Below are 20,907 nucleotides of genomic sequence, written 5' to 3'. Positions count from 1 at the left end.
GAGTCTACAATGTTATATGTCTTGACGGTCATGATTACCACCACCTATTTCTCTGTAGTTTCATGTGCTGTTATTAATAATTCTTTTTTTAATCATGTATATTTCATCCAAGTGCATTGATTTTAACATTTTGATTGAAATCAAAAAAATAAACTTAAGGTTTGATTTTTCAATGTCTCAACTTATTTCTAAGATCAAAATGTGTAAAGAGAAATAGATTATTTGTTAGACATAATTTATATAATTAAGAGCTTATGAATTAATGATTAAGTTTTATACCAAACAATCCTAAATTATCAAAACGTAAATTACCAGTTTTTTTTTTTCATGCTTCTGTCCTAATTTGTAATGCTTAACTTTCATTAACTTACTGAATACAATATGCATAATGATGTAATAATAATATTAACAAATATTTATGTATTTTGTCCCTAGATTTTTATAACAAATCAATGCACTAGTGTGAACTATGCACAAAATAACAATTTTCTAATTAAATCTTATTATGTAAAATATGCAACACAAGGTAACTGTAAAATTTTGAAATAGTCATTATATACGTGAATACTTATGTATTGAAAAGTTATTTTTAAGTCTTAATTTTTAAAGCCATGTCTTTCACGAATATTATTTTTATCGACTGATGTAAATATCCTTATATTTGGCAGTGTTGCAATGTTTAAAAATTGTTTTGGTAAAGATTATGGTTTTGTTTTGTTTCGTTTTTACATGTTGCAGCACTAGCCGAGTGATTGTGAAAACAATCGGAAAATATAAATAAAGTGTAAATATTTATATATATTTGTGGTTTTATTTTCCTTTTTGCATTCACTCGAATAATAACAGAATTCGTTACCTACCAAATATAGGTTTATAATGGAATATTTGCTCCATAGCATAGATAGTCAGGTAGGCCATAGATAGCCTGACTCAATATATTTTGCACAAAATAATGATAAAAATGGTACATGTGCAATAAAATGCAAATGATGGTAAGTACCTATAATAATTAATTCATGGTCAAGGTACATGTCTTATTTACACGATGGATTTAGAGAAATAGTAATAAAAAAAGGTAGCGAAACCACATTGAAAATTAGTTTTGTTACCTTATATTTTACTATTGAACCATCAAACAGATGTATGGTTACTCTTTTACACGAAAAACACGGAATGAATTTTGTTGATACATGGCAGTGATGTAGTTCAATGTATCACAATTGGAAATACATAAAAATAAGCTTTTCGCTTATGACCATGTAGTAACTACCGTATAGTACATATTATATTGGCTTATGACCAACTCGAGTGTTGAAATACTCGCTTTTGCCCACCGCTTCGTTCACGGATGAAACTGCACGGCATAGCTAGTACATTAAAAATACAAACTATTTCATTTGTATATTTCCATAAATTTCAGTTAGGCCGCGTTTCCACCTGCAAGAAAACTTCCGCGAGAAGTGTCCGACAGTCTGTCTGACAGCAACTTGCAAGTCTACTTGCAGGTGGAAACGCTGAGTTTACACATGCAAGCTGCTGTCAGACAGACTGTCGGACAGTTCTTGCAGAAGTTTACTTGCAGGTGGAAACGGGGCCTTATAATGCAAGTAATGTTTAGTTTGTCTGTGTTTGTCTGATTATGTTATCTGTAATTCTTTGACACTGCAATTTACAACATAGCAATACAGAATTGCCAATTTTTTAGGATTTTACCATATTTAGGGAGAAATTATTACAATTAATACTATTTCGTATCAATACAATACTTTAACTCATATTACTTATATTCTGATATGGTCTATAAAGAATTTTTGTGAATACAGATTAGATTTATTTATATTATTCAAAGAAATAAAAAATTATACATACACAAAATGACATATTCCTCGAATGAATTATGGCGAAATAAATAGCTATTTTGTGGAAATTACAAATATAAACTAGCAGCACTTATTCTGACAGAAGTGACGTGTATTAAGCTGTATTCGTCGGCACCAAATAATTTCGTGTTAAAATCAAAGAAAAAGCTCAAAATGAGCTCTTTTAAGCGTGACAAAAAGGAGGAGGAGGATACAGGTGGAAATCCTTACCAGAACCTCGATAAAACAATCGTTTTACAGGAAGCTAGATACTTCAACGAGACGCCCGTGAACCCGAGAAAATGTTCTCATATTTTGTCGAAGATCTTGTATTTACTGAATCAAGGGGAGAAGTTAACAACCCAAGAGGCTACAGATGCGTTCTTCGCGACTACAAAGCTGTTTCAGTCCAAAGATGTGATGTTACGTAGGATGGTGTATTTGTGTATCAAGGAATTGAGTAAGTTGGCTCAAGATGTCATCATTGTGACTTCATCATTGACGAAGGACATGACTGGGAAGGAGGACCTATACCGCGCTGCAGCGATTAGAGCGTTATGTAGTATTACAGACAGTACAATGTTGCAAGCGATTGAAAGATACATGAAGCAGGCTATAGTTGACAAGAACCCAGCTGTCAGCTCTGCAGCGCTGGTTTCCGCGTTGCATTTGTCGTCTACAGCACCGGACCTGGTTAAACGATGGGCTAATGAAGCTCAGGTAAATAGTTTTATAGCTTTATACAAGATTTGTAATCATTAACAAAATGATTCTGAGTGTAAAATGTTTTGTATGATCATGGAGGTAGATGTTATAAAAAAACACATACCTTTTTTCTTAATATATACTCTTTGTTAAAAGTTATTTTTTAATCTATAGGAAATAGATGTTATAACTAAAAATATCTAATTGGAACATAACTAGTAAAAGTTATGAGAATAAGCTATTTACTATCTAATGTTAACTTCGCGGCATATGATACCAATCTGACAAATATTTTTTTATTTTTATGAATGTAGGTATGGATGTATGTTTTTATAGGTTTTGATGATACTAAGAAGTAATGTCGCTTATGGAATAACACATACAATGTAGAATTTACTTTCTTATGCCTGTGGTTATCTGCAGGATAATATGTGCAGTACTGCTAGAGCGATGAAAGTTACAAATTATTTCAAAATGTTGATTGCATGTGTTTCTATTCGCAGTCATAACTCATAAACCCTAATCAAACCTTTGTGGATTTTATTAAAAACAATCAACTATCTAAAACAAAACAGCAGTAGTGGCAAAAATGAAATGTTTGTTAAAATAATTTTAATAATACAAACTTGTCAGTTATTTAATTTGTATAGTATAAATAATATAAATAATATAATAAAATATCCCAACAAGTAATTTATTTATTTTATTTTCATTACAGGAAGGAATCAACTCTGACAATGCGATGGTCTCCTACCACGCGCTCGGCCTCGTCGCGGCCACACGAAAGAACGACAAGCTATCTACCGTCAAACTTGTGACACGTCTAGCAAAGTCACCCATAAAATCCCCATATGCGTTATGCCTACTTATCCGTTTGGCTGCACAATTAGTGGAAGAAGACGATTCAGAGGCTTCCCAACCTTACATCGAGTTTATCGAATGCTGCTTACGTCACAAATCAGAAATGGTCATATATGAAGCGGCCCACGCTATTGTTAATCTACGAAAAACGGCCAGAGATCTTGCACCAGCAGTTTCTGTATTGCAATTGTTCTGTGGATCATCAAAAGCGTCTCTCCGATTGGCTGGAGCTCGGACTTTAGCAAGATTGACAGCAAAACATCCTACTGCAGTCGCCGCGTGTGCTGTTGACTTGGAAAATCTAATTTCTGACCCCAATCGCTCTGTTGCTACATTGGCTGTGACTACACTCTTAGCCACCGGCGCAGAGAGCTCCATAGACAGACTGATGAAACAAATATCATCGTTTGTGTCGGAAATTTCGGATGAATTCAAAATTGTCGTTGTTAAAGCTATACGTCGCCTCTGTACTAAGTTCCCGCGTAAACATCAGTCGTTGGCCTTGTTTTTGGCTGGTATGTTGAGGGATGAAGGTGGTCTGGAGTATAAAGCGGCGATCGCTGATGCAATTATTGCTTTGGTAGAAGAGAATCCAGATGCAAAGGAAACTGGATTGGCTCATCTGTGCGAATTTATCGAAGATTGTGAGCACACGACTCTAGCTGTTCGAATCTTGCATTTGCTAGGACGTGAAGGACCAAAATCGCGTCAACCGTCTCGCTATATTCGATTCATTTATAATAGAGTCATTCTGGAATCTGGGCCAGTTAGAGCTGCAGCTGTATCTGCTGTGGCTCAATTCGGAGCGCAAAGACCAGAACTTTTGCCAAATATAAAGGTCTTGCTGTCCAGATGCGAATTGGATGACGAAGACGAAGTTCGCGATAGAGCTATCTTCTACAATGCAATATTGGAAACTGGAGATGCCCAATTGATAAACGATTATATTGTGAACGTTCAAAAACCTAACCCAGTGATGCTAGAGCGCGCTCTACGTGATCACATCGAAGCGCGTCCTGAAGAAGAATTCGATATAATGGCAATACCGACGGAAGACGAGAAAGTTGCAAAGGAAGATATCGTGGAAGTCGAAGTTCGTAAGCCGGTACAAGTCTCTATTGAAGAGATTTATTCTGAGCAACTCGCGAAGATACCTGGTATTGAGAGGCTTGGACCACTATTTAAAACGGTGCCGCATATTGAGTTAACAGAAGCCGAAACTGAATACAGAGTGCGTTTATTGAAGCATATTTACGCTCGCCACGTGGTTTTGCAATTCGAGTGCATTAACACTCTGAGTGATCAGATTCTGGAGCAAGTGCATGTCCGTTTGGAACCACCGCAGGATTACGACTTGAAAACCGTCATACCTTGTCAGAGGCTCGTTTATGACAAACCAGACAGTGTTTTCATAGTATTGGAGTATCCTTCCGCGTATTTTGACAGTCTGGGAACATTTGGTGCAACTTTAGAATTCGTCGTTCGCGATTGCGATCCAAATACCGGTGTTCCGGACCCTGGAGAGGGTTATGCTGATTCTTACCCATTGGAAGAGTTCGATATGGGTTGTTCAGACCAACTCCGTGCGAAAGCCGGTACAGATGACTGGGAACAAGCCTGGGAACGCGCAGAAAGAGCTCCCGAAGCAACAGATACCTTTGTTTTACCACAAAACGATATTAATGATGCTGCTAAAGCAGTGTGTGAACATTTGGGATTGCCCAAGAATGCAATAAGCGGAGATGCTGTGAAGGAAATTCGTGGGGGTGGTATTTTCAGAGGTGGTGCTCCAGTTTTGGTTAGAGCCAGGATAGCGTCTAGCAGCTCTGGAGTCACTATGAAATTAGTGGCCAGGTCACCTAGAGAAGATTTGGCGCAGTTATTATTGGCCGCTGTTGGTTAAATTATATTTTTATGTAACATTATATCTTTATTTTATCGTAATAAGAATAATAATATAGTTACATTCCTGTATTTGGACATTTTGTTATTTGTATCATGCCATAATTTCAATAAAAATTCTATTAAGTATATTTTTGTTCGAAAATTTGATACTGGAAAAATATTATTGCCTGTAATATCTAAATAATATTGTATTAGTTGTATTTAACAATAAACGTAATAGACAAATTTGTGTTTTATTTTCTATCCATTTAAAATCCCGTATAACTTCTTTACCTTCTTTATAAATAAAAAATACGTGACACTTCGTCGGCGATGGAGTCCAAAACTATTGTACCGATTTTAAATTTGGTTTGCACCCCGTGTGCATTTTGATCTAACTTGAAAGATAGGATAGATTACATATAAGTTTATCGCAAAATTATTTTATTACATATATTGGACAGTCACAATTTTCTGTTAGCTCTAGAGTAAGATCCCAAGGCCGCCAGACCTCGCATAATATTTTCTGACGGATGATGTGTAAAAACTATGTGCTACCATCATCGTACGCCTACCCGCTACCTTGATCTGAGTTTTTAGTTATTATTTTTGAAGTAGCTTACTTATACTAAGTACTTGCTCTGTGGAGGAGCTGTCTTAAATTTACTTCACCTAATTTTTAATAGGAGAACGCGCACAGATCTACTACCACAGATCTGTGAGAACGCGACTAAGAGACTGACAGACTATGATACAATTTTGGGTATTTTTGTGTATGAAATTAAAAAGATCTCAAAAAGATAGATTTAAGTCGTATTTTGTCTTTGGTTTTGTCCGTTAGCTTCATAGGAAATTAATAAATTTATTATTTTCAAACTATGTACCTACCTCTCGGAGCAATTAACTAGACCTACCTACTCATATCTTGATAACCACCAGTCGCGGGCAACCGCTAGTTATAATATGTAGATAATAATATAGATTATAGGCTATTTAGCCAATAATCTATCGTTAGCAAGGATTTAAAGAATTATTAGGTAGGTAGGTACATTTTTTTAATTAAACACACATTCAATATAAAATATCATTTATTTTAATAATAAAATTGTTTTACAAGTAAAAAATGAGCAATTTCGTTATAATAATATCAGGAACAATCACAGCTAAAATTAATCTTAAAACTAGTTTCATTTCGCGCCATTTAAAATCCATAAACTAAAAGCCGCTGTAGGCATTATAAAAAAAATAAGTTTAAAACGACATGATCGTATCAGATATACTTATTTATGTATTTTAATTGCGTACATATTTTAAATGGCGCGAATTTCATAATAAACCCTTATAATAATTATTGTACAAAAAATATTTTATTAACTTTAATATAATGTAATATTTAAACTATTTCCTTCAGCCCACTAGTCATAAATTTGTACACGTAGGTCATGTCTAATTCTTAAATTAATATAAAACATAACAATCTAAATTAAAAAAATCTTTACTAACTTTATTTATATTTAACTTGACGTAAAAGGGGTTTGGGTACAGTTTAGTTGGTGTCGTGATGAACTTTCGCGGCCAGTGATGATACTTGGATATTTTAAAAGAGAAATATTATATTGTGAGCAATTATAGTTATTATAGACAAAAATCTCGAAACGTATGAGGAAGAGAGATATTTGGTTTTGTATTGTTCATTTACCTAGAATCTTGATGATTTATTAGAAGATTTTTCTGAGTTTTTTAGGTTTCTCCTTTATTTCTTTAAGGATTCTAATCAAAACGATGTTTATGAACGCTTATGTATATATGCAATAAATTGCTCTTTTAGAATATCCAAGTTTCATATCTGGCCGCGAAATGTCTTCACGACGCCACTAGCTCATAGCCCAAACCCCTTTTACAAAAGATAATATGGGCATTGGGCATCATACCTTTATACTATAATATGATTAATATCACATACACCTTACAATAAGGCTATTGAGGTATAAAATCTAAGAAGTTTCATTCGTTCAATAATAAATCATAAAACTAGGGCAAGACTGTTTTTTAAATTATTACGGTTATAGTGCATCTCACATAACAAAGTAAAAAATTATGTTCCACTAATAAAAAATGTTTAAAACGTACATTTTGTTTGTGAACTAAGTAGGTAACTACTTACTTATAATCATGGACCCAATAAATATCTTATAATATAATTATATGAATTAAAAAAGTCTTTAAAACTACAACGGTAGAATAGGTTATATTTTCAAGTGAGATAACGTTTTTAATTATTATTTATTAGCGGAAGCGCAAGCACGAAAACTATCATCAAAGAGAAAATTTGAAAAGCGCCCCTGCCGGGCGCAAAAGGAACTAAATTAAAAATTAATTCCTATAGAATTCTGTTCAATTTATTGAACCTAATCATTAAACTTTATTTTATATATTATGTAACGTATACATAGCATAGCATAAAAATTAAAAATTATTTAGCTAAATACGAAACAATATACAAAATGAACCCAAAAACTTAAAAAAATGCACATAACATTGTACCCTTATGATCAACATTCTTCAGTCTTATTTAAATAAATCCCCATTATTATCCATTAACAAAGCAGTTCTCTACGAACAAAAATTGAGTCATTTTTTGACAGTTATTAATTATTACTTTTTGGTAGCTGTCAAATAATTCGATTCTGGGGTCGTAGACTTCTTATTTCCAGACAGTTTACGCCGTGAATTGAACTGACTGGCAAATTCACAGAATAATATGGAATAATATAGAATTTGCCAGTCAGTTCAATTCACGGCGTAAACTGTCTGGAAATGAGAGGTAATACGGCCACAGAGCGCTAATATTATCCGACCAAATTAAGTTCGTACAAAATATTTATTTACGGTTATTTTCAAAAATGTTAACTAGGCACTTTAATAAATGTTTCTGTTTCAAATGAAAGCACTTTATTATTTGTCAATCTGTCGATTTTACGGTTAAATAAATCTCTTTTAGCACGATAAATTTGTTTTATTATTAAACAAAATCCTACTAATAGTGTAGTACAAATAAAAGCAGTTGATAATGGTGGTAGAATTACCACCATGAAGTAAATCGTGTTCTTTATGATTGGTGGCAGACCTTCTTGACTCTGAAAAAAATTATTTGATTATTTTTTATTTAATTAATTTATTTTTGTAATAAATATATTAACTATTTTACTGCTATTTGTTAAAATGATAATGTTTTTCAAATATTGTATCCTTCTGAGTATATTTTTTAGTAAAATAAGACCACAAGCATTTTCAAAAGCAACAATGAAAATTTGATATTACAGTCGAGTTTCAGTTTTTATTAACAATTTTTTTAGAAAAGGAGGTTCTGTACTTCTGTGTTCGTCTGTATGTATGATTGTTAGACTTTATTTTCGGCAATTATGAAATGATTTAATTGAAAAAACACTTTTTCTTAGATTTCATTTTTAGCTTACCGCCCGCGGCTTCGCCCGCTTCCTCTAAAACGATTTGAGATTTAAACTATCCTATCTCTCAAGTTGGATCGAACTGCACATGGTGTGCGAATTTTATTATAATCGGTTAAGTGGTTTAGGAGTCCATTGAGGACAAACATTGTGACACGAGATTTATATATATTAAGATTTTCTACTTACATATTCAATCCATCCAACGGGTATTACAAGGTTTGAGAAGCGATCATACGGTTTTATATTGAAGTCGGATAAATTTGACACTTTCATGTTACACTGCATTCGAGCGACAGCCCTGAACGGTGTACCACTTAACTGAAAGGGTTAGTATAATAAAATTATTAAAGAATTTTTAATTTTAATTTCTTGACCTCTATTCTAATTTCTAAAATCTAATAATGGTATTCATAAACCTTTTATAAACCTTTCTTAAAGAACATAAAGTAAGCCTGTCCTAAAAGGATAAAGTAGGTAAGTAGTCTATATCTTTTCAAATTTAATCAAAATCGGTTTACTTGTTCAGGTGTGAAAGATGGACATACAAATCAAATTTTATTTGTATCTTTAGTATTACTAGATGTTTGCGCAATATTTTTAGTGAGTTCCCCAATTCATATAACCGTAATCTAAGTGGTCTAGTATAACAAACGGGTTTTACAATAGGGTGTAACTAACACTATTTTCCTTTTAAATATAACAATAGATTTATTCTTAAACTAGCTTCCGCCCGCGACTCCGTCCGCGCGGAAAAATTTAGAATTTTTTCTACGTATTTTTTTGGGATAAAAAGTATCCTAATTTATGCCCAGGATTATAAGGAATAATTATACCAAGTGTTCATCGAAATCGAACGTTAGTTTTCACGTGATCACATAAACACAAACAAATTTTTTTTAATCACATATTTGGGTTTGGTATCGATCCAGTAATGCTATTTATTTTTTCAATATTTTCAATGTACAGAATTGACCCTTCTACAGATTTATTATATGTATAGACTATAGATACATACCGGTTCAACAACAACAAATGAATTGTGTTTCTCTCTACTTGGCTCCAAGCCGGTCACATACTCTTCTGGTTTAGTGCTCGTGTAGAAATGTGGATATGACGCTACTAACGGTAAACCTGAAAACATTATTATTTTCTATTGTTTGATTTTACGCGAGTATTATACATTTAAACGCGATTTATTCATTACTGAATTTTATTTTATGTAATTTTATGTGATGTAGTTATTTATTTATTGATTTAACTGTATTTTATGTAATTTTATGTATTTAAAAAAATATTTTACTTGATCTGTGAATTGTGCTAAATAATGTAATTTTTAATAAAAAATTTTAACCTCAATTATTGTGCTGTGTACATACAATTAGGCTGGCATTTTACCGCAACATGATTGTCTAATTATGTTACAATATGTCAAGTTACGACAATTAGTTTCATAAGTTACCAATAGATGGCGACACTTTACTTTTGCATCGCACTAGCGAATTGTTTTGTTGAATACGTATAAGAAAGGAGAATGGCAAACTCCCATAGGACTCTGGGCCTGATCGTTACACTGATGATTTATGGGTGATTAAATAGATAAAAATATACAGACTCTATGAATATAATAATTATAGATCTTTTCTATGGGATAGCAGAGATATTGGGATATTGATTAAGATCAATTTTGAATATAACGTTACTAAGGCCCTTCTGCCATTAGGTACGATACTTCTAGAATACGATACTCGCGTAGAATACTACTTAGATATTTGCTGGCTACCCGATGCTCGCATATTATGCGACTAAATTCATCATTATTGTGCCTCGTTTTTGTGGACCGACGTTATAATAATAATAATTCATTTATTTATTGCAACAACAGTTACGTCGTTATGTCGAGCAATCAGCAATTCCAGTGACGAAGAATCTCTTGCAGTTTTTCTTTTTTATAGAAATAGAAGACGCCAACGTAAGAGTAAGAAGTACTGGATTCATCCATATATTGAAAGAAACATAAATTGTAGAGTTTTTGTAGCCGAACGAGAACTACAACATGATGATTAGATATTTTTATCTTTCTAACGAAAAGATACGCGCGAGAGTCGAGCCGCGATGCAAAAGCGACCGACACGGTGAGTAGTGCTATACTAGTCGCGGACGTGTAGGATACCAGTAGCGTAGTGTGCGAGCCTACATAAAAATGTATGTGAGATACTCCGCGGCGACTAGTCTCCGAGACTTGCAGGATACTTGAATCGCCTATGCGTATCGTAATGGGAGAAGGGCCTAAAACTTCACTCAAATGTCAAACAACAAACATAAACAAATCACTCATACCTGACACAATTATGATTAATAATTTGACATTTTATTAATGGCCAGCTACCTAAATAAAAATGTTATAATTATTATTGATTAAGTAAAACATGTTTATATTTTATAGAATGATCTAAATAAATTAAGATATGTGTTAAAAATAAGTTAAGTTTTGCTTCTGATTTATAAAGCATTTGAATTCAATAAAATTAAAAATAAAATATAGACATTCATTCGTATTAATCGATATATTCGACTTTTTTCACAGACTTTTTTACTCCTGACAACACTGACAATCTCTGCTTGATAAGACCGGTAGTCATAGAAATCTAAATAACAATGCCGGTAGTGAACACATTATCTTTTTTTTCAAAGATTTGTTTTCCCATAGAATCAGGAGTAAATATTTTACCAAGAATTACTAAAAATAATATAATGAATTTTAAATATTTTATGATTTCTGTAACAGTTAGGCCCAGTTTCGCCATTCTCCTTTCATGTCAATTATCTGCCTTGTGTATCTTGTGTAACTTGTGTAACTTGTGTAACTTGTGTAATATTGTGTAATATTGTGTAATATTGTGTAATATTGTGTAATATTGTGTTAAAGTAAAAATAAAGTAATTTAAAGTGTTGAGTGTTTAAGTGAATCCCGCGAAAACGTCAAATTATACATGGTGCCGAAACCTAAGATGGACTTTGGACTTTGAAAGACTTAGAAAAATTTCCGATAAGTAGAACTTGTAAAAATTTCATATTTTATTATATGGACTTAGAAAATATTTGAAGATATTTTATTCTAAGGACTAGTAAAAATTTCATAATTTATTATATGGACTTAGAAAATATTGGAGATTTTATTCTAAGGACTTGGAAAAATCTGATAGTTTATTATATGGACTTAGAAAATATTGGAGATTTTATTCTAAGGACTTGGAAAAATCTGATAGTTTATTATATGGACTTAGAAAATATTTGAGATTTTATTGTAAGGACTTGGAAAAATCTGAGAATTTTTTATATGGACTTTGAAGAAATTTCTGGATTATTCTATAGACTTGGAAGATTATTGAAACTTTGAAAATTTTAGAAGAAAAATTTAATATTTAATTAAAAATGGCTTCAAAAGTAATTAAAAATCAAGCGGATTTGTTGTCAAGATTAGAAAAGGCACAAATAAACTTTAAGAAGAGTCCGAAAGGTAGAATCACTAAGCAGTATTTGGAAACTAGAATAAAAAATTTGGAAGATTTTTATTTAGAATTCAAACGAAACCATACAGAGCTAATACAAATAGTAACATCGGAACAACTAGAATCTTTACCATATTTTATAGAAGACGACTATAATAAGTTTGAGGAGATATACATAGACCATGTGACGGAACTAAAAGAGAAGCTTGAAGAAGTGTTCAATAACCCGATACCAACATCGAATACGATGACTAGTGACGACGTAAAGCTACCGAGAATTCATTTACCAACATTTTCAGGAAAATATGAGGAGTGGCAAACATTCTACGATATGTTTTTGTCGCTTATACACAATAATGAAAAATTATCACCCGTGCAAAAAATGCATTATTTAAAGAGTAGTATCTCGGGAGAACCAGAGAATTTGTTACGAAATTTTCCTACTGTTGATAAAAACTACCAAGAGGCTTGGAACCAATTAACAAAACGATACAATAATAAAAGATATAATTTAAATGCTGTTCTAAAAAAGTTATTTGGACAAAAACAAATTAATAGTGAATCTGCACAAGCGATTAAGCAACTTCTGGATACAACTACATCAGTATTACAAGCGCTAAATAATATGGGAATACCAACAGCAACTTGCATATCGCATAAACTATGGGAGAATCAGATAAGCACGTCATGTGCCGATGAATTGCCAACTTGGTCTCAGTTGGTGGATTTTTTGGAAGCGAGATTTCGTAGTTTGGAGATGATAGATTCGGGAAAACAACCTATAAGACATGAGACGTCACAAAAGAAGCAATTGGTTAAAAGTACTTTTCACGGAGCTATCCTACAGAATAAGAAGACCGATAATATATGTTCAGTTTGTGGTGAAAATCATTATATAAATGCATGCACACAGTTTAAGAAGCAATCAGTAGAAGAACGAAGGAATCACGTACAGAATAAGGGGTTATGCTTTAATTGTTTGCAACCTACACATATTGTAAGTAAATGTCGACAATCAATTTGTTGCAAGAAATGCGGACGTAGACATAATACTATGTTGCATTTAGAGAAGAGAGGATTCATTGAAAACACTCAAAGGACACAAGAAGAAAATGATGGGATTGAGAATAAAACTTCGTCTACGCTAGTAGAATCAGAGATTGTGGCAAATTTTGCCAAAAGAGAGCATAAAAGCTATCATGTTCTGCTACCTACGACACTACTTAAGGCTCAGTCAAATAATGGTAACTTATTTATGGTACGAGCATTGTTAGATCAAGGCTCGCAAGCGTCATTTGTAACTGAAGCAACTGTTCAGTTACTCGGTCTTAAACGTACATATGTTAATGGTTTGGTATCAGGTCTGGGAGATGGTCAAATGCATATTAAACATGTAGTAACATTATGTTTAAAATCGCGTCATAACTCAGAATTTTCTATTAATGTTAAGGCTTATGTATTAACTTCACTTACGTCTATGCTTCCATGTGTGAAATTAGATGCTCCGAATTGTCTCGAACTCGAGAATGTAGAATTAGCGGACCCAGGTTATGCAACACCAGGTAAGATTGATGTTTTATTAGGGGCAGAAGTTTATGCTGAGATTTTATTAACAGGTATGATGAAACAACCCAAGGGAAATTTAATAGCGCAGAATACGGCCTTTGGTTGGGTTTTATCGGGTAAGGTATCTGATTCACTTTCAGATAAATACAAGGCTAAAAGTTTTCATTTACAGGTTAGAACTGACGATGATTTTTTGAAGCGTTTTTGGGAACTAGAAGCTGAGCCAGATATGATTGTTAAGAAATTTACAAGAGAGGAACAATTGTGTGAAGAGCTGTATGAAAAATCAACTGTACGAAATCGAGATGGAAGGTATGTTGTTACATTGCCATTTAAAAATAAGGATCCTGAGTGCCAGTATGGAGAATCTATAGATATAGCTAAGAATAGATTAGTCGCTTTAGAAAGAAGGCTTAAGAATAATCCTAAATTATATGAGGAATATAGACGAGTAGTAGAAGAGTACTTAGTTCTTAATCATATGTCTTTAGTCGAAGAAGACGATTTAGATAATCCAACGGCTGTCTATCTTCCGCATCATGCTGTTGTACGGGAGGATAAAGATACGACAAAGGTTCGTGTAGTTTTTAATGCTTCTAGTAAGGGAACAAAATATAATGTGTCATTAAATGATGATCTTATGATTGGACCAAAAATCCAACAAGATCTCAGACATATATTAATGAGGTGGAGAACCCATCCCATTTGTATAGTGGCTGATCTTGTCAAAATGTACCGTCAAGTACTTATTAATCCAAGACAGACAAATTTTCAGAGAATTTTATGGAGAACTTTACCGGATCAACCAATTAAACATTTTAAATTGCTCACTCTAACATTTGGAACCGCGTGTGCACCATATCTTGCTGTTAAAACTTTACAACGTTTGGCAGAAGATAAGAAACTTAAATTTCCAGTAGCATCAGAAATTACTAAAAATGATTATTATATTGATGATCTAATGACAGGTTGTGATACATTACAAGAAGCTAAAATTATTTACAATGAAATGAATAAATTAATGAAATCTGGAGGATTTACACTTCAAAAATGGAGCTCTAATTGTAAGGAATTATTAAAGTATATTGGAGAAGATAATAAAGAAAAAGAAGAATCTATGCTAATTAAGGTTGATAATATGGTAAAAGTTTTAGGAATTTCATGGAATCGTAGTTCAGATAGATTTGTTTATTCAATCAATTTACCGGAGATAAAATTTCCTATCACGAAAAGACAAGTTTTATCTAATATTGCTCAAATGTTTGATCCAATGGGTTGGATTGCACCAGTAATCATTGTTGCTAAATTATTTATTCAAAAAATATGGAAGGCGCATTTAGATTGGGATGATGCATTACCTGAAGATTTGAACGAAATGTGGCTTAACATACGACAGCAATGCAAGGAAATTCAACGAGTAGAAATACCAAGGTGGATTTGTTGCACTAGTCAAAGTCATGTTGAACTACATGTCTTCTCAGACGCATCAAGATCTGCTTATGCTGCTGCAGTTTTTATGAGAGTCATCAATCACGATGAATCTATACATGTCAGGTTAGTATCAGCTAAAACAAAGGTAGCACCTATAGAGAAGGAAGTTTCTATACCTCGTTTAGAGTTATGTGGGGCTGAGCTTGCTGCGAAACTTGTGAACGAAGTATCTCAAGTGATGAAGGTATGCAAAGATAACATTTACGGATGGACTGATTCTACAATCGTTTTAGCATGGCTGAAGGGCGGTGCAAGCAAATGGACAACATTCGTAAGCAATCGGGTATCAGAGATTTTAACTATTATGGATTATGATCAATGGGGTCATGTTTCAACCGAAGCCAATCCTTCTGATTGTGCATCTAGAGGTTTGACTCCAACAGAATTACTTTCACATTCACTATGGTGGTACGGACCGGAATGGTTGAAGAACAGAAATATTGAAATGAAAAATCCAGAGATAGTAGATACAGATGAAGAAAGAAGACAAGTATCATTAATAGTAAAACAAGATAAATGTGAAGATTTTGAATGGTTAAAATTTTCTAATTTGACTAAAATGCTAAAGGTTATTTCTTATTGTCGAAGAATATTACTGAAGAAGGAAGAAAGGAAAATTTTGCCGAAGTTTGTAACAGTAAATGAAATGAATGAAACATTAGAAAAATGTATTAAACAGGTTCAAGGGATTACGTTTGAAGAAGAGATCAAGGTTTTAGAGAATAAAAAGGATATACCGAAGAGAAGTCCCCTTCGTACTCTTTGTCCCATTTTAGATCGAAATGGAATATTAAGAGTCGGTGGTCGGATTGATAAGGCTCACGCAAACCATAACACGAAGCACCCGATAATTATGCCAGCTAAGTCTCATCTTACCCAGTTGTTAATATCGGATGCTCACGAAAAAAACTTTGCACGGTGGACCGCAAATCATGATAAATTACATTCGGACAAAATATTGGATAGTACGCTGTAGGGATCTAGTAAAACAACATTATAGGAAGTGCCTCACGTGCTTACGATATTCGAAAGCATCGAGAGTGCAGTTAATGGGACAGCTTCCAGATACTAGACTGAAGCCTTGCAAGCCATTTACGGCAACCGGTGTTGATTATGCAGGCCCAGTCAATATTAAGTTTTCTCCAGGTCAAGGGGCAAAGTCTTATAAAGGCTACATTTGTCTTTTCGTCTGTATGGTCACAAGGGCTATACACATTGAGGCTGTAACAGATTTAACCGCTAAGGGATTTATCGCCGCTTTTAGACGCTTCACGTCTAGACGTGGAAGTTGCCAGGATTTGTTCAGTGATAATGGCACAAACTTTGTTGGTGCGGACAAACATTTACGAGAAATGTTTGACTCTGCTAAATCCAGTTTACCTGATGAAATTGCGGAACTTCTTACATTGGAATTTACGACGTGGCATTTTATACCGCCGCAATCACCTAATTTTGGAGGGATATGGGAGGCCGGAGTGCGTTGTGCTAAGAACCATTTGAAACGGGTCATAGGTGACAGTATTTTAACGTATGAGGAATTAGCTACAGTACTATCACAGATCGAAGCATGTCTTAATTCTAGGCCAATTTCTGTTATTAGTAGTGAAGCAGATGACCCTCTCCCACTGACCCCAGGTCATTTTTTAATAGGTTATAAATATAAGTGATCGTAATTATGATGATTGTAATGTAAATAAATTAGAAAGATGGAATGTTATTCAAAAAATGGTTAATAATTTTTGGCGTAGATGGTCTAAAGAATATTTGGTTACTTTAAATCAGAGGTATAAATGGAATTCGAAATTAGACGAACCTAATATTAATGATATTTGTATAATTAGAGATGATAACGTTCCACCTTCTAAATGGATTTTAGGAAAAATTGTAAACAAACATATTGGATCAGATAATATAACTCGTGTTGTAACAATTAAGTGTAAGAATGGATATTTAAAACGACCGTTAAGTAAAATTAGTATTTTGCCTAAATAAAAGGATTAGTTAATAGAAGATTATCTTATAAAGTTGTTTAATTTAAGGAAGGTCAGTTGATTGAAGTGTGCTAATATGTATTTGTTTGTGTATGAGTTTAACGCCACTACGTTGATGTATCACGGTGGGCGGTAACGTTTTGTTTAGTTATTTTTTGTTTTGTTTAGAGGTATATTTTAGTTGTTTTTTGTTCCGGACTAGTCCTTGGTGGGCGGAATGTCTAATTATGTTACAATATGTCAAGTTACGACAATTAGTTTCATAAGTTACCAATAGATGGCGACACTTTACTTTTGCATCGCACTAGCGAATTGTTTTGTTGAATACGTATAAGAAATTTCATGTCAATTATCTGCCTTGTGTATCTTGTGTATCTTGTGTAACTTGTGTAACTTGTGTAACTTGTGTAATATTGTGTAATATTGTGTAATATTGTGTTAAAGTAAAAATAAAGTAATTTAAAGTGTTGAGTGTTTAAGTGAATCCCGCGAAAACGTCAAATTATACAATGATTGTGATTAAATTTGTGTATGATAAGTCAAAATTGTCAGCTGTGGTGTGTATATACATATTTAAATAAATAAATAAATAAATAAATTACTAGTTTACCGCCCGCGGTATTATTATTTTATACTATGTAGCTTAGCTATGTATAGTGATATTTTATGAATAAATCGCGTTTAAAATCCGTTAAAAAGTCTTTAATTTTTAAATCATCATTATTATTATACTTATTACTATCATTAACATTAAGAGTAGCATAAATATTATTAAATATAAAGCACTATTTTTTATTAATTATTATTTATCATCATCATCATCATCATTCATCGTCATCAACAACATTTTTAAACGTCGATAACTCTATTTTTTGATATTTAGTGTTTTGTGGCATTCAATTAAAATATCTATACATAATATTATAAAGCTGTAGAGTTTTTTTGTTTGAACGCACTAATCTCAGGAACTACTGGTCCGATTTGAAAAATTATTTCGGTGTTAGATTTATCGAGGAAGGCTTATAATATATCATTCATTCATTATAAAAAAAATAAAGCGCCTTCAAATTATCAGAAACTAGTTACGCTTCGCGATTTCACCCGCATTGCTCCACTCCTGTTGGTCTTAGCGTGATGATATACATATTATAACCTTTATAACCTTCCTCGATGGCTATCTAACACTGAAAGAATTTTTCAAATCGGACCAGTAGTTCCAAAGATTAGCGTCTTCAAACAAACAAACAAAGTATAGATTAAACAAATCTATATGAGAGACGTGAGTGCCTCACGTCAGTTTTCGAATATAAAAAAACATCAAGATCGGTTCATCCTATCGAAAGTTCTGAGGAAACAAATCTAGAAAAAGAAATCGAATTAAGAAACCGGTTGAAGAATTAAATAAAATATATTTACCATCATAACATTTAGAAGTGTCACTCAGTCCGTCTGGTAGCGAAGGCTCCATATCATAACAGTCCGTATCGTTTTTGATGCGATCGAATGCTTTTTCAGATAAATTATATCGATATGCTGGTACATCGTCTATTGTTATTTCCTCTGTAAGTAAAAATAATACTTGTTAAAATAATTTTGAAAATCTATATAGCAACCAAGCAGCTTATAACTAATACACTGGAGATTGCACTATGAACATTAACTTGTCACAAGAAAATATGACCTTGAATGACGCCTGTGTTTTTTATCCCTTTCACACCAACTTGCCAAGTTAGGTGTGAAAGGGATAAAAAATATACAGGCGTCATTCAAGGTCATATTTTCTTGTGACAAGTTAATGTTCATAGTGCAATCTCCAGTGTATTAGATATAAGCTTCTTGGTAGCAACACATAATAGAAAGAAAAACTTTTAATTAAAAACTAATTGACCGATGTCCAAAAATTATTATTTCAACAAAAGAAAGTTTTCTGTAAAAAAATTCGTTTGATTTTATGGGTAGGTATGTTGTTATATTTTTACTGCTTATTCGTGGTTTTAATATAATGTATAAGGTAAGTTAATATTAAAATTATATCAGGATAAAATCTCTATAGTGAATATAAATTAATTTTAATTTGAAAATTTTGTCCATTTGTTATTTTTCTGATGAACTAAAATAAACTTTTCTTACAAATTTTAAACACAAAAATTTTAATTTTAATCACAAAACAATTTAAAATTTTAAACACAGTCTAACTTAAAATCAGGGATCTGTCACTTTAATAGTTGTCTATGTGAAATACGACAAAACCAGATTAAAGAGAACCCGCGCATAACAACGGGACTAAAAGTAAAACTGCGCAACCCCCCATTTTATTTTTTTATTAGAGTTAAACCCTGTCTAAAGTTTTATTTAGTAAGACAGATATTCTTTTAGTATTATTTACTTTATATCCCTTATTATGTGAACTCCATGATGAAAATAAAATGTCCCGTATTCTCGACTAAAAACTACGCTATTCGCATTCATATATTTGAAAAATAAAAAATAATTTAATTATTATAGTTAATATTGAAACTTTTTTTTATGTGATTTATTTAATTAAAAATTGAATATAATTATTTTGTCCATATAATATAACTTTAGTAGGCAGGTACTTTATATAATCCCATATTTAACAATACTTACGATCAAAATACAAAGGCATAGTTCGACAAATGGTTTTTCTCAAATAATATAGAACATCATCTTTTTTCAAATGTTGGTGATAAAGGACGCCCTCTGTTGATCCGGTCAGGCGTTCATTACAAGTCTACAAAATATATAAAATACTAATATTATAAAGCTGAAGAGTTTGTTTGTTTGTTTGAACGCGCTAATCTCGGGAACTACTGGCCCGATTTGAAAAAATATATTTCGGTGTTCGATAGCCTATTCATCGAGGAAGGCTATTTCATCTCGCTAAGACCAACAGGAGCGGAGCACTGCGGGTAAAACCGCGGAGCACAGCTAGTAAATAAATAAAAAATTGGCAGTAAACAAACGTGTCCAAAGTGAAATTTCTTCAAGATTCAAAGATACCAAAATCATCGCCTTACTCCATGACGTGACGGTATTGCCATGATACCTTGAAATTTTCACAATGAACGCGCCTAAAGTTTCGCATCAACAGTAGAAAATTGACGTAAGTAGTACCTATAAAAACTACTCACAATCGTCTCTTAAAATACCAAAAAAGAACACAAAAAAATAAAACCTTTCATATTAAATGTACATGGTATTTTAATATCTATACATATAATAAATCTGTAGAAGGGTCAATTCTGTACATCGAATAAATAGCAAAAAAATAAATAGCAGGGGGTGTTACTGGATCGATACCAAGCCCAAAATAAAATTATTAATTAATGATTAAAAAAATGTTTGTCTGTCTGTCTGTCTGTCTGTATGTTCAGGCATCACGTGAAAACTAACGGTTCGATTTCGATGAAACTTGGTATAATTATATACCTTATTATCCTGGGCATAAAATAGGATACTTTTTATCCCGGAAAAATACGTAGAAAAAAAATAAATCTTAATTTTTCTTAATTTTTCCGCGCGGACGGAGTCGCGGGCGGAAGCTAGTTTC

General features: G+C 32.8%; 2 protein-coding genes across 2 annotated transcripts in view; one reads left to right on the top strand and one right to left on the bottom strand.

Moving 5' to 3' along the window:
- Positions 1–1,955: 1,955 nt before the first annotated feature.
- On the top strand, positions 1,956–5,389 carry LOC123704406 (coatomer subunit gamma). The gene is made up of 2 exons (XM_045652781.1): positions 1,956–2,579; positions 3,283–5,389. Exons 1-2 carry the CDS (start codon positions 2,034–2,036, stop codon positions 5,326–5,328), a joined length of 2,592 nt encoding a protein of 863 aa, XP_045508737.1. The 5' UTR covers positions 1,956–2,033; the 3' UTR covers positions 5,329–5,389.
- Positions 5,390–7,750: 2,361 nt separating this feature from the next.
- Positions 7,751–20,907, bottom strand: part of LOC123704408 (lysosome membrane protein 2-like) — a 35,975-nt gene continuing 22,818 nt past the window's right edge. The window contains exons 8-12 of the mRNA XM_045652783.1: positions 19,965–20,088; positions 18,753–18,896; positions 9,795–9,910; positions 8,966–9,097; positions 7,751–8,446 (exon numbers count right to left, since the gene is read on the bottom strand). Coding sequence (XP_045508739.1) covers positions 8,216–8,446; positions 8,966–9,097; positions 9,795–9,910; positions 18,753–18,896; positions 19,965–20,088 — 747 coding nt within the window. The 3' untranslated portion in view covers positions 7,751–8,215. The remainder of the gene's footprint in view (positions 8,447–8,965; positions 9,098–9,794; positions 9,911–18,752; positions 18,897–19,964; positions 20,089–20,907) is intronic.

Source organism: Colias croceus, chromosome 29 (assembly GCF_905220415.1).
Source record: "Colias croceus chromosome 29, ilColCroc2.1".
NCBI classification, from domain to species: Eukaryota; Metazoa; Arthropoda; class Insecta; order Lepidoptera; family Pieridae; genus Colias; species Colias croceus.
This window is presented reverse-complemented; position numbering and strand designations above follow the sequence as displayed.